The sequence below is a fragment of the Colletes latitarsis genome, chromosome 5 (genome assembly GCF_051014445.1).
Source record: "Colletes latitarsis isolate SP2378_abdomen chromosome 5, iyColLati1, whole genome shotgun sequence".
NCBI lineage: Eukaryota > Metazoa > Arthropoda > Insecta > Hymenoptera > Colletidae > Colletes > Colletes latitarsis.
Window position 1 is genome coordinate 27,817,204 of NC_135138.1, and position 15,306 is coordinate 27,832,509.

Below are 15,306 nucleotides of genomic sequence, written 5' to 3' on the forward strand. Positions count from 1 at the left end.
TGGCTTTAAAGGCAATAATATGAATGGATACAATTGCAAGTGTGTGTTAATAAAAATTTTCTGGAAAGAGCTGGTTTCAAATTTTCAAAAACATCCCACGATATCTCTGAATAATAATTTTCTAAGGAAACGCGTTGTCGTATAAGTACGAGAAAAGTGAAATTTTATAACAAGAATTGAGAATGATCCTAATCCAAATCCATTAAGTACAGCTTTGTAGTTAACAGACAACTTTTCAGCGAGAAAAAACACATTTGGCCGCTTGTTCCTAGCAAGGGTATCGCTTAACAAACCTCTCGAGCGTGCCTCAAGTTCCTCACTATATGTATTTGTTTCACTAACTATACAATACTCGTACCAACTCGTGTAGAGGATTGCTCTCCATTCATGGAATCTAGCTACATGCGCATAAGTACTCTAAAAATTTCACAACTTATGGAAATTTTTATGTGCCCTCTTCGAAACTACTAAAAAAGATAATCTGAATTTGTTTTGTAATTTAGGCGATCTATTTTTGATAGTTTCGTTCGTGGAAAGCTTTGAACGGAAACAACGAATGTCTTGATACAACTTAAACCTAAACAAGATTTGGGAAATGCTAAGTGACAGCAAAAATGTAGTAATAAATTGCGTGGTGTGACAAAATAGCTCAAGATAATGTAACCTGGAAGTTGCGAACGTGAGGTGGCAGAAGACGTATAGGACAAGCGTATGTATGTATGTAGCACACGATGGAAATTCTGTGCAATAAATTGTTGTACCAAGAATGTACATTAAAGACTATGAAGGAATGTATGGAGAATTAAGTAAGAAGCATGCAAACGTTATCAGTGAAGTCTAATCTAAAACAGATTAATGACTTTTGTACGTAACTCGACTCACCTAAGGCTGGAATTTCACATAATTCTGTTGCCTTTTAAGACGCAATAAAAGTTTGGAGTATATTAAAAAGCTCTTTAAAAAGATTACGCTACTGTTGGATAAAATATAACCGATATTTTTCCTGATGGAAACATATACTTTTTTTAAGTAGTTATATACAATAAAACGACAAATTCAACGATCTATAACGATGTACTATAGGAAGAAAGAAAGATCAGTTCCGGGTTAAGAGGAATGTATCGCCACGAGTAAGGAAAATGTGGATAATGTCGATTAATTTTTGCTTAGTCGCAGGTCTCAAGAAGGCTGGCTAAAACGTCTGACCCAATATCATTCGCAACTCCTTCCACGGCAGATCTTTCTTTCTTCCATCAATACCGTTCCGATGACCTGGTCTCAAGATATTTCTAATAATGTTTCCAGATAAATACCGGGAAAGACGTTAGATCATAAATTCATACGTCACCGTGCAATTCACGTTTATTTTCATACAGATGATCTAGTACGATAATCGAAAGCATTTTATTACTACTTCAAACAATCTAGTATTATTATTCGAAACTTTTAATGGATAGCACTACGTTACACAGTGTTAGAAAACACTGCTATTATATATTCTTTCCATACTATCCTTTCTCCTATAGACACCTAAAATAAAAATTTACAAACTTGAAACTCAGATAAAATAATCATGATTGTATAATATCGAGTAAGCTATGGTTACTGGCATTACAAACGTTTCGATTAACAATTTTATAAGCTCTCTAGAATCTAAAAATATGTAAATTCGCGAATATATTATTAGTTAAAATGTTAGCAACATCGATACAGTAAAAGAAGAGATTTAGAAATATCGGTTGAGTTCTTATAACAACGAGCAAATAAAAGATATTACACGAAAAGTAAAAGTAATTACGAAATCGATATGAATGAATTCAACGATTAATACTTGGCAAAGCAGATGCAATAATTGGATAGAAAAAAATGCGACAACACGAACCGTCAACAGTTTATTGGGTCAGCATGCCTTGCTCTGAAGGGTACTCTCCATGTACAATCTATACTGTAACAGGAGTTCTCAACCTTCCATCTCTTCGATTATACATTTCCAAAATCTGCTACAGAAATTCGTAAGATACTCACCTAGGAATTATTGTGATTTTAATATTTGTTGAATAGACTAAAACAATCTGTTTGTTCCAAACTAACAAATTTACACGTTTAATGGAAATATAGAAAATATAAAAATTAAACTATTAAAAAGGTGAACGCTCTAGTTGTTTTCAAATAATATTCGAATTGGCTAGATGCTACTACGAAAACTTGAATTCAATCCTCTGCACTCGATCTTTCATTTTTGAACAGTTACATCGACTCGAAGGAATTTTACTATGAGAAACACATTCGCGTATGGCATGTAGAAATTAATATAGAAAGAGGAGTTACCAAATACAATTTTAATTGAACTTAATTGGTTCTGGATTATTAAACAGAATTTAATAACGACGGTATTCGTATCTGAAGAGAAATCTTCATAGCCGCCACTATGGCGACACTCGAGTACGAAGAATTAAAGCCGAGCCAATTCTCATTCTGGAGGAATTTAAGAAATACCATGACATAAAGTCGAAACGATCTGTTTAAAGCTCTGGTCCAGTTTAATTTTTGACCTGAAACGACACAGCTTGGTAACAAGCATAGATGAGCAATTTCTTAAAAACAAATCAGAGATAGGAAAAATTCTCATCTAAATAAAAATTATGCCCATCTTTGAACCAATTGCAGTCATCTGCATAATGAAAAAGAAATTAAAACGAATTTAAACTCGAGCTATTTTAACGAAAGATGATCTACTGAATTTTCTACACCTATTTTCTGATCGTAAGCTCCAGTATAGAAGCTGCAAATCTAAAATGTACTTTACATGTAAGGCGATTCCGAGATTTTGTAATAAATTGTATAGGAAGCTACGAGAGCAAGTGAAAAAGTTTTACAGCACAAGAGGCCAAAATCGTTGCAACTTGACAGACTTCGCTAAAAGTTGCACGAGTTGTACCGTACTCCCCTAAATTTGTCAGGCACGACTCGAAAGTAGTAAAAACAAGTCAAGAATTGGGCAGTATTTGTGACCCACATGGAAAACGTGCTGCAGCCTACCAATGAACTACGATCCATTATTAAGAACCTCTGTTTTGGTCGAAAAATACGTTTATTCGCCAAGGTTCCGGACATTTCTACGTTTACATTTTATATTTTACATATGTCGACATTTACTACTTACTAAAACAGTCAACTTCAAAAGAAACCACTATATTTTTAAAAACACCTTCCACGAACAAAGGTTCGTTATTTATTAGTGCTCACCCTCAAGAATTATTTCCTACTCACCAAATTCAAGTTGTACAAAATAAATTCTCGAAAGCAGCCGTATCGTCACAAATTTAACGACTGCTCCGTATGTAAATGATTAAAAAAGAATCGACAGGATAATAAAAATATATTAACAAAAAGATAGTAACACTAAATTTACAAACAGAAAACACTAGTAGAAAAATTCCTATGCCCAAGAGAAGAACAATAGAATCCAAAGAACTGGAAAAGAAGAGGAAGATCAACAGTAAAGATTAAAATCTGAATTATTATTACGTGCTGTGCAATGAAGATATAAAGGGCAGTACAATAGAACCTCCATCATTCGCACCTTCGTTATCTTAATGTTTTATTACCTATCCGACTATTCTCCTTTTTGAACGTTTTATTACCTGAACAAAGCACCCTAGAATATTTCTTATTCCTATTGAAACGTATTTGTTCAACCGCAAAAAATAATTCATAAATGAAAAGTAAGATTGTGGAAGCTAGAGTTACCAATGATGGGCAAAATTTTATTCAAACTCATATTATCGACGCAGCCAGCCCATTAAAAGAACTCATTTATATAAATTTAAAGCCCCCATACAATACTAAGCTCAGAATAAATGGCTCAACTGGATCTATCTCCGGTAAAGTCCCCATTTCAGCTACAGAAATTCATTGTTATGTACTTGCATGAACACGAATAGTTACACGTAGCCTCTCTTATCTCTGTTTACATTTATGAGCGGTTTCCGCGAACCATGAATTCTCGAAATCATGCCTTGAAACCCATCTCTCCCAAATTACGTGCCGCTACGACAAATACAACTATAAGCATCTTCCAACGTAAACGTTTCCGTAGAAAAATACGAGTCATTTAAAGGTTATTGAACAACCTTTGAAGCATTCTTAGCATTACAACAAGGAATCAGATAGTCAGATATAAGAAGAGCGTGTAATTCTACAGAGTTAAATATGCAGAAAAATATTTGTATTATTTAGTAAACTAAACAGAAATAAATAATTTGTTTCGCAATGCTTTCAATATTGCTAAATTTTCTTTACATACTTTCTCTAACAGTGAAAGAGATCAATTACTGAATCTAAAAGAAGTCAAGCACTAGTTCCTCGACAAGAAACATTTTAGGGTTTTTGCAGGAAATTTGGCATAATTGCGTAATGCAAATTTGATAAATTATAGCGTCGTAAGGTAATAAAGGAAAAATTGTTATCTAGTTTTCTAAACTTACACGTGATAGCTTTTATGTTTATGTTCTTTTAAATGGTCAATTACTGACACGCTTGGCCTGTTCTAAATGGACGTTGTTATTAACCCTTTGTTCCATAATATATTCGTTTAGGAAATCGATAAAAACAATCCGTGTTAAGTGCGCCGAATAAATTTTACAATGTTTCCTCATGGGGACATTTAACATCTCTGCAGATTCGTTACATCGTTATTTACTTTAAACATTTACTAATTAATGAACGTATAAATAACGAGGAAACAATTATTCCCCACCTAGCTTCCAACAGAAGTTAAGTTAAATAGTAGAATAAATCGTTATTTGTTTGCGAAACAATTCTTTTTGCTAAGAAACGTGTTATCCATTTCATTTTAAGTTCACGTTGCTGTTGTTATTAAGATAAATTGTACAACAAACCGTACTCTGTTTTCAAGATAATCTCTTCCTGCTAAATCTCCTAAAGCGCCAGGCGGTTTTGAACATTTGGGCTTACACCCAAATAATTACTACTGTAAGCTCAAACAAACACCACGATAAAGTTACATATACTCTAATCGGGAAGTACATTGTCCGCCTAGGTTTCGGGTATTTCAAATTCGCGTAACGTTCACTGAGAAAATTTCACAAGGCTTGCAAATGATTTTTGAGCATTGGTCTTACATTCGAGCAAAAATGTTAAGATGATACAATCTGTAATAAATCGTAATCTACTGGCAAGGCAATCTCCTTGATTTGAACATTGGTCTTACATTCGACCAAAAACATTAAGATAATAAAATCTGTAATAAATCACTGAAATTCTCTGTAATTCTCTGTAATAAATAAATCACTAAATTCACTGAAAAAATTTGACAAGGGTTGCAAATAATTTTTGGACATTGGTCTTACATTCGAGCAAAAACATTAAGATAATAAAATCTGTAATAAATCGTGATCAATTTGTAGAACAATCTCCTTAATTCGAACATTCGACAACCACGTTCACTGAGGAAATTTCACAAAACTTGCAAATAATTTTTGGACACTGGACTTACATTCGAGCAAAAACATTATGATAATATAATTTATAATAAATCGTGATCTATTTGCAAGACAATTTCCTTAATCTGGGTAGAAATTGCTATTCTAATCGAGATTGTTGCCGTTAAGATAAATTGAATGTACGATCTGTTTGCAAGGTAATCTCTTTTTGCCAAGTCTCGGTGTAAGATCGGCGAAAGATTTAAACGTGGGTAGAAGCACTTACCAAGATACGTCCAGTGGTGGTTTGTCCGGAAATTAGTTCACCGGCCCAGTCCTTGGCTTCGGTCATAAAAGTCCCCTCGAACTCTTTGCCCTGGCGACTCGTCTTCTGCTCTTTCTGCTTCGGGTCATTTGGAGCGAACTCGGGTTCCTTGCGACAGCAGAGGAAGGCGAACGCACGCCAAAGGAGCACGATCAGCAGCCCGGCGAGGAAGGTGAAGATGCTCGACAGCAGGAAGCACCACCATTTCCGCTCCTTTAGGCAGTCGTCTACCGGGGGCTGCTCGGTCGTCTCTTCGGTCGTCATCACGGCGGATCTCTGCTGCCCCCGGGTCACACATTCACCGGCGGCTATCAAAAACGGTGGCCAGCGGGGCACACTTTATGCGCTTCATAATTTCGTGCTGCCACGGGGCGCACGCCGCGCTGCAACTCCGCAAGCTTCCGCGGCTCGTTGCAGCTACGCGACCACGAGCTTTCTTCGCGGTCCGCGCGCACTAACCACCGGCCGATCTCTCTCCGCCCCTAATCTTTCCGACGTTTCCTCCGTTTCACCGTCTCGTACGCACTCACTGATCACCACCCTCTCGGCCTCCTTACCCGAATTCTCCCCGACGGTGTCCACTGCTTCTTCTAGCAAACACCTTTTATCGTCCCCCCTCGGCCCCCCTCGTCCGTCGTTCAATCTCTATCGCTCCACTTTTCCTTCGGGTTGCCTTTTCGGTCTCTCGCTTTCGCTCGCTCAATCACTCACTCACTCTTTCCCTTTCGCGCTTCCCTTACTTTCTCTCCTTCGTTTGTCCGTGGGTCCTTTGGCCTCCCCTCGAACACGGACCGATCGCACCTGGTCTCCGTACACGGAGTTCACTGATTTTTCTCGTCCCTCGCGCGCCACACTTCACAGATTCACAGGGATCTTGATCTTTGTTCGTCGATCGACTGGCACTGCTCGCACGGCGCCGCGCTCGATGATTCTCCGGGCATACTGCGTCCGTCGATTCCCGTTCGTCTCTTTAAGGATCCGTAGAGCCCACGGATTCTCGCGGGTCCTCCTGTCACCGCGGTGGTGTTCGGTGGCCGAGGATCACCACGGGTCGGTGTCGTCACACTCTGCGGCAGCTTGTGCCGCCGCCGCCGCTAATGCTGCAGGTAGTTCCAATCTCGAAAGGAGGAAATAGAAAACAACAAGAAAACAACCCACTAACACCACTACGTCATATACATACGCGTGTATCCACGTATATACACATACATACATACATATATACGTGCATCATACATACGTCCATACATACATATGTATATATATACACATTATATATTATACATATATATATATATATAAATAAATAAATAAATACATGCACGCGCACGCATCACACGTACACGCACTCGCACGCACTCACTTACGCACACATACACGCACACGCATATATCACATTATATGTATATATTTATGTATATATACTTGTATTTACATGTGTATATTGTATTAAACGCGAATCATGGACCGTACGCGACGAAACGCGCTTTCGATCACGACAACACGGAGAACTTTGCTCTATCTATACGCGTGTCCCGCTTTCTTAACCTACTCGACTGTACCACCGACGACGGCGACGACGACAACGGCGATGAGAACGACCGAGTGTCCGGACGACCATACCACTGCTCCGCAGCAATCAATACGCAACAATGGACCGGGACCAATAAGCTCGGAGCTTTCCCTGACGTAGACGCACGCTCTCTCGCTACGGTCTATCTCCCACCACTTCCGGCGAACTAGTGACGAACCTTCCCGCCAGAGACCGCCACGTCGGACGTGGTTACGCCAAAGCACATCTAACCCCTGTTGCTGCATCTACTGGCTCGACAACCGACTGAAACTGTTACAAATGGCCGTGCATAAGTCTCCCTATTCCACTGCGTGATTAGTTTCACCCAGAGATGGTCAAACTCTATTTTTAAAAGTATTGGAACACAATTTTTATTGTGTTTGTAGTCGAATTGCTTAACGGTATCCGCATGTTGCTCTGCAGCCACCGAATACTTCCGTTCGGTTTCGATGTCGAATACAGAATATACAAATATCTTTTTATCGTCTAGCCAGTGAATACCAAATACATTAACATTTTTATATTCGATAGCTAAGTGTAAAATAGTTAATTCGTTTTTGGTATTCAGAACATTTTAATCCAGATGTATAACGAATACGGTGGGACACGAATAAATTTGTATCGGTACAATTAAATATGTGTTGCAGTCGTGTGCATACGATATTAATGTGCTGTTGACACTTCATTATTTTCATAATATAAATTTTTTGTCAATGTATAAATAGAATATTTTTATTTAATCCTATAAAATATATCGATTTTATAATACTGCATTAATATCATATAAATACGTGTTGAAAAAATGACTTATTTTTTATTTACCGATTAAATTGAAAATACTGTTTTCAGTATTTGACGATGCATTAAATAAAAGTTACGAGAGTATTTAGTATGCAAGAATATGAACAAAGACAAAATACAAGCAAACGTCGATATTTAATTATCATAGAATACAATATGTCAACTTATTCGTCACTTGTTCTAAGCATTGAATATATATTTTTAGTATTTTAGATGTATTTCAAATACGGAATCGTTCGAACATGTCGATCATTCCTTGCTTTTATTGCAACGTACGCGTTCCGCTTTTAAATTATTGAAACGCCAACTATAATGGAAACTATTCTCAGCATAATAATTTCAATTCTATAAAATACAAAATTGAAGTTAAGTATTTATAATAAATACAAGAAACATTAGAATTAATACGATAAAGTTAAATTAATGTACACAAGAATAATAAATGAGAGCAAAGTGAACAAAAAATTTTCTGAGTTTATCGGTCATCTGTCTCGATACATTGTTTCAGCAAATATGACAGAACGACAATACATACATACATATGTTTGTTTATGTATTATACCCTCAATCGATATTAAATGTAATGAGGTTGATTTTTACTCGCAACCTTTTACTGTATGATTTTGTAGATATTATTTTCTTTTTGCAATTTTCATTAAATACGTACTTTATGCATGAAATTTGTATATTCTCCGCTCTTTTTCCCTATAAATCAAAAATTATTTATTTCATTTTAATTTTTAAATTATTTTCTGTTGAAATAAGATACTTTCACTATGTTTAACTGTGTTTAACGTTTGACGTTATTATGATTTACATATGTGAAAATGGTTCACATAAAAAAGAGTATTGAAATGTATTACTTTAAATAAATTGGAATGAAAAATAAGCTTTAATTCCAATGATCCTAAAAAATAATTGAATCAACTTATAATAATTATATGTACGAAATTATAAAATAATAGTTACTATTTACCAAAACATATATATATATGAAAGTATAGAGTATCAATGTAGTACAAATTGTAAAAAAGCTATTTATTTATATAATCTTACTTCATACTATTGTAAATATAAAAAATTTATTTTTTTACATGAAAGATATTGTACCTATTATTTCTCCTGTTCGTATTTAGACCCTATAGATATTTCTAGTAATATATAATATATATAAAAATGTTTTTTACTTTAAAATATTAAAATGAATTTTATAAATTTTATTACGATATAAAATGAATAATGAAATTTAGTACGTAACATCTCAATTGACATTTATATTGAGTGTAATAATATTACGTACAGGTACAGGTTATCCTGTAACGATATCCATATATTTTTATTACTATTATTAAATAATAATTACTATTATTATACCATTTAACTGTAATTAAATACAGATTATTAACCTAACTTTTGTACGTAGTACTGTAAGTCGTCTTATCTTCCTATTTTTGAATCAATGGTAGCGTATTATTGATACAGGGTAATGAATCGAGTGTTAAACATTAATTTACATTGTGAATTAGATAATGTACGTAAAATTGTATACAAATATACATATGTACGTACATATATTATTGTACAACCGTAAACACAAAATCTAAGCTAAACCAAAAACGAGGGAAGAAAGAATAAATCATTTAAAAACAATACACATTTATTGAATTAAACATGTCCGAAGAGAAGTTTGAAAGGTACTTTCACAATCTATATAAGTTTATGTATTTATAAACAAAATCTTTAGTCTACTTAATAATTAAATGTCTCTTAGTGACATATGTAACATTTTTGAGGTTATGTATTATTATTTTTCCTCCTAAACTGTACAATTAATACACTCTGCAATAAACATATTTTTTATAGTCCAATCGATAAAGTAGACGAAGCGCAAACTGAATCTATTGAAGATAAGATAAAAATAAAATCCGATGATAAAAGTAAACAGAAACATAAACAGGAAGAACTCAATGAAAAATCTAATGGTCGCAATAACAATGAAAATGGAAATTGTTATTGGTAATTTATTTAAAGTTCATATATAAATAAATAATATGGAAAAGTGTATGACAGACTTATGAACTTTAATTATTTTTTTTAGTGGGAAAGAAAGAAATCTGAATATTGTAGAATTGTTATGTGCTAGCTGCTCAAGATGGTTTCATGAATCTTGTATTGGATATCAATTGGGTAAATTAGTACCTTTTATGATGAACTACATATTCATGTGCAAAAATTGTTCTCCCACTGGTTTAGAAAGTTTTAAAAAGAATCAAGCACGTAAGAATCTGTTCTATCCATAATATTTCACTAATGCTTTCATTTCCTTGTTGATTGCAAATTTGTTGTATTACGTACTTTTATGTTTTAGCATTTCCACAAATGTGTGTAACTGCATTAGCAAATCTGTTGCAAATGTCTCAGAAAGACAATGAACAAAGAACACTTTTTCATAAAGATAAAGATATTATTCCTTTCATTGAATGTCATTGGGACAGTATGACTACAATGCCACGTAGAGTCACTCAATCTTGGCATGCCACTGTAAGTAATATTTTCATTATTAGTAACATACATTAATTATATGTGTAAGTACAAAAAAATGAACATATCAATATCTACGTACTTTACTCATGGATTCATGATTAAATTTAAACAATAGGCACAGTATATCACATAAAAAATCATTTCATCAGTTTATATTTAGTAAAGTTATTATATTTGAAAATAATTATATACTATGATATAAAAAAATTATTTATTTATACATCATATATACGCTAGTTTATTAATATTTATATTGCATATTTCTTGCTCTAGAACCATTAAAATATTATTTTAAAAGAGGTAAAACATATATTTTAATTCAGATACATAGAGCACTGTTAAAAGATGTTGGAACATTATTTGCTATTGAAGAAACTGGTCCAGATGGTCAATTGTTTGGACTCATAAGTTCTGATCTTCTAATGATTAAACCAAATTATGAAGCCATGATTAAGGGTGGTCATTTAAAAGTAACTGAAATGGGCGTTCAACATGTTGGTAAGTACAATTCAGAATCAAGTATACTATAATACCATTAGAATGTGCAAATGATTTCAAAATATATATAAAATAAGTCAATTTATTTCGATAATATCGATATTTTTCGAGATTTTCGCGTAAGTCGAATTGCGTATACATATATAATGTAGTGTAAGGTGGTCCCACACTTTTGCTACTGCTTTAAATGTTTATAAAAATATTTATGTCGCGCCTATGAAGTATGCATGTACTCAACTATATCATGAATAATGCATCTCTATAAGTCATTATTCCTATTTGTAATCACATTTAAAAATAGCAACAGCAGCATAATTTGCTTCTAATCAACTACTCTCTTAATGAATTCTCAATTACTACCAATTAATAGAATCTTAAATATATAAATTGGTGTATTGTTTACAATTGTGCCATTATCAATTTTTAAAAGTGCAAATGGAAATAAGTTATAGATAGATCTGACCAGATAAAATCTAGCATAAAAGAATAATAATATTCCATCTTTAAAACATATTTTGTCAGAATCATATCCATTTTAATCACATCATGAATTATGTCCCATCTTGTGTATATCTACTTTTATCATTAGATTCTCACTTTCTGTACTTTTATTTTAGTTAGTTCTTATCTTATCCAGCAATTAATCAGTGCCATGATATCATATGTCATTCTGCTTAATCATAGTGTCTATAACACAAATAAGTTGTACTTTTTAATAAATTCTATAGTGAAAATCAGCATTAATATATTATATAGAACAATACCTGCTATAAGTAATTATCATTATAGTATGTAGAAAACTTTACAATTTAAATTGGATGCAATTTTATTTCATTATTTTCTTGTGTTAACATATACTTTCAACAATAACATATTAAAATTAGTTACGCGAATAGCTTAATAAGTACTATTATGGAAAATTTAGTGCCACTTAGTGGAGGACTTCGTGGTCGCAATGCAAAACGTAAATTTCCTGGAGAAGGGGCAGGTACGGGACCAGGTAAAAAAGGGAGAGGTTCAGATATGGCAGCTCCCAAGTTACCTGCCCATGGATATCCTCTTGAACACCCTTTTAATAAAGATGGATACAGATATATTCTTGCTGAACCTGATCCTCACGCACCATTTAGACAGGTATGTTATAATAATTTATTTTTATTATAATTTGTAAAGTACAGTAATTCCAATATACAATATCATGTAAATATATTGTAAAGAGGGAAGATTATTTTATAGGAATTCGATGAGAGTAGTGATTGGGCTGGGAAACCTATTCCTGGATGGCTGTATAGAGGTTTGAGTCCTAGTACAGTTTTACTTGCATTACATGATCGAGCTCCCCAGCTCAGAGTTTCTGAAGATAGACTTGCAGTCACTGGTGAAAAGGGCTATTGCATGGTCAGAGCCACACATAGTATGTCAGAAATATGATCTAGCTATACGATCTTTTTTTTTATCTTTTTAATAAATATAAAATAAATCATAACAAAGTTTGACACTTTGTATACTATGTACTACATGACTGATATGAACATTTTTAGATGTAAGTAAAGGAACATGGTACTGGGAAGCAACTATTGAAGAAATGCCAGAAGGTTCTGCTACTAGATTAGGATGGGGTCAAGAATATGCTAATTTACAAGCTCCACTTGGTTATGATAAATTTGGATACTCATGGAGATCTAGGTATAATTAAATACATTAATACGAACTTAAGTACATTAAATTATTTATATAAGAAAAACCATTGCTCATGTACTTCTTAATAGAAAAGGTACACGGTTCCATGAAAGTAGAGGTAAACATTATAGTAACAGTTATGGAGAAGGTGACACTTTAGGGTTCCTAATAACTTTACCTGATACACATGATGCTTCACACTTACCAAACACATATAAAGATCGAGTGAGTAAAAGATATATATGTTTACTATACTTTCATATATTATTTACAAATTAACAAATATTTGCAAATTAGCCTTTAGTAAAATTTAAAAGTCATCTTTACTATGAAGAAAAGGATCAAGTACCTGAAGCACTTAAGGCTCTAAAACCTCTAGATGGTAGTAAAATTACATTTTATAAAAATGGTATAAATCTAGGCGAAGCTTTTATTGATATTAACAAAGGAGCTTATTATCCTACAATATCCATCCATAAAAGTGCTACAGTTTCTGTAAACTTTGGACCAAATTTTAAATGTCCTCCAACTGACATCGCTTTTAGAGGGGTATGTAAAATATTAGATGCAATAAAAAAATGTAAGGAATATAACAAACTTTTAAAGCATAAGTATTTTTATGAATATATATTTTACAGATGCATGATAGAGCAGAAGAAGCAATTGCAGAACAATCTATGGCTGATATACTTTATTTCACTGAAAATGAGGGAAAGTTAAGACTGGATACTTTTGCTTTATGACATTAATGTATTTTTTTATTTCATTTTATTCTTAATTCTATTTTTATTAAATATTTTTAACAATAAGCATGAACATAATATAATTTAAGCAATCATCTTCCAAAACCACCCTTACAAGCTGGACTTGGAGTTATTTTACTGTTGTCTTTCCATTGATCAGCTGTTTTTGCCTTTATAAAAAAACATTAAAACCAATTTATTCTCAGATTATATTTTGCTATAATTTGGCTCTATTGAACTCTACTTACTACTATTGATAATGCATGCACTCCACCTTCTAATTCTGCTTGCAATAATTGATTTATTATATAATGACGCTAAATAAATAAAATTTATATTTTTCTCATAAATTTTCCTGTTTTATTGGGGAAAATACTAATATATGGTAAATAGTATTCTATTAAATTCGTCTATTTAAAATACTAGTACAAGACATATTTAGGTTATGTTAATTAAAAAATCTGTCAATATTTTGTGTAATTTTTTTTGTCTTTTTTTTCAAATATTTAAATGATGTTATATTCATAAGAAGAACTACATTCTGGAGGGACTGTGCTTTAGTAAGGTATGTTGTATATGCATGTGTGGGTATATTTGCTATAACACAGAACTTAAGACAAGAACATACTTGTCCAAACCTATAGATAGTTCTGTACACAATTTAAATAATATAGAATTATATTCTTTTTGAATGAACATTCAGATTCTTACCTTAAGAAGTGGTTTATCTTTAAACACATCAGACACAACAATTACTTTAAAATGTGTTTCAGATCCTTTAGGAACATTATGCATATAAGATTCATTTATTATTTCAATATGAGATGGATTTAAATAATCGATTAATTTCCTCCTTATTGAAAGTTCTATTGGATTATCTTGTATTATAGTACTCATATTTTGTAGAGAAATAAAAGCTTTTGGATATTTAGCATCAGATACTTGCATAGATATTAGGTCTGTAAAGTTAAATACTATGTAATACTAAAATAATATAATAATATATTCAGATAATAAGAGAAAAGTGACTTATTTCAAAAAAATTTTATCAAATTATTTGGGAACAAAGTATACATGTTCAATTAAATATTTTTTACATTGTATTTAAAATTATTTGGCTACACTATTTTATTGTATCGTGACTTCATATTTCTATATGATTAGAGTATTATAATACATAGTACCATAACAATTCATTTTATTGTTACTATAATATTTATACATCGATGTGCAAAGAAAATGTATATATTATGTGCGAACATAATTAAATACAATATTCTTCTTTATACACTACACTACGTAACAAATAACGTAGTAATAATAAAATTTCGGTGTATTCGACAAAATGTAACCTGTATCTTTGACGGTCATATAAAACAATACCAAAACAAAATGTATGTATAATAATAAAAATATACAAAAAGCCACTCACTTTTTCCTATTAATACTGTCGTTTTCAACATTTATTAAACTGTATCACTACTATATACACGTTACGTTACTAAGAAAAAATATGTAAAGATATCAAATAAATCTAATTTTTGATTATCTCCTAACAAGAACTAGTGTTACCATACGACTACCAGTACCCAGTACTACCCAGAGACAACTGCTCACTGCGTCACTCTCACTGCTCCTTCACTTTTCGAGAGCGAGAAAGAGATGATCACATTCTCCTTCTCTCTCTAATTCCCGAAA

At 32.8% G+C, this 15,306-nt stretch overlaps 3 protein-coding genes across 52 annotated transcripts in view; 1 reads left to right on the forward strand and 2 right to left on the reverse strand.

The window, feature by feature from the left end:
• Positions 1 to 7,441, reverse strand: part of Slo (calcium-activated potassium channel slo) — a 121,563-nt gene extending 114,122 nt beyond the window's left edge. For 42 of the 50 annotated variants that reach the window (XM_076764750.1, XM_076764751.1, XM_076764772.1 and 39 more), the window contains exons 1-2: positions 7,205 to 7,429; positions 5,731 to 6,886 (exon numbers count right to left, since the gene is read on the reverse strand). In XM_076764750.1, coding sequence (XP_076620865.1) covers positions 5,731 to 6,033 — 303 coding nt within the window. In that variant the 5' untranslated portion in view covers positions 6,034 to 6,886; positions 7,205 to 7,429. Of the gene's footprint in view, positions 1 to 5,730; positions 6,927 to 7,194 lie in introns of all 50 variants that reach the window. The other 8 variants (XM_076764740.1, XM_076764777.1, XM_076764737.1 and 5 more) reach the window with 7 other exon arrangements.
• A 2,134-nt stretch (positions 7,442 to 9,575) lies between these two features.
• Positions 9,576 to 13,640, forward strand: Ash2 (set1/Ash2 histone methyltransferase complex subunit ASH2). The gene is made up of 11 exons (XM_076764551.1): positions 9,576 to 9,837; positions 10,007 to 10,159; positions 10,242 to 10,420; positions 10,512 to 10,684; positions 11,011 to 11,185; positions 12,111 to 12,319; positions 12,422 to 12,599; positions 12,727 to 12,871; positions 12,955 to 13,090; positions 13,163 to 13,414; positions 13,504 to 13,640. The coding sequence occupies exons 1-11, from the start codon at positions 9,815 to 9,817 to the stop codon at positions 13,606 to 13,608; spliced, it is 1,728 nt and encodes a 575-aa protein (XP_076620666.1). The 5' UTR covers positions 9,576 to 9,814; the 3' UTR covers positions 13,609 to 13,640.
• On the reverse strand, positions 13,596 to 15,226 carry LOC143341609 (bolA-like protein DDB_G0274169). The gene is made up of 4 exons (XM_076764557.1): positions 15,041 to 15,226; positions 14,320 to 14,567; positions 13,857 to 13,925; positions 13,596 to 13,778 (listed from the first exon to the last, which is right to left on the reverse strand). The coding sequence occupies exons 1-4, from the start codon at positions 15,069 to 15,071 to the stop codon at positions 13,701 to 13,703; spliced, it is 426 nt and encodes a 141-aa protein (XP_076620672.1). The 5' UTR covers positions 15,072 to 15,226; the 3' UTR covers positions 13,596 to 13,700.
• Positions 15,227 to 15,306: the final 80 nt, after the last annotated feature.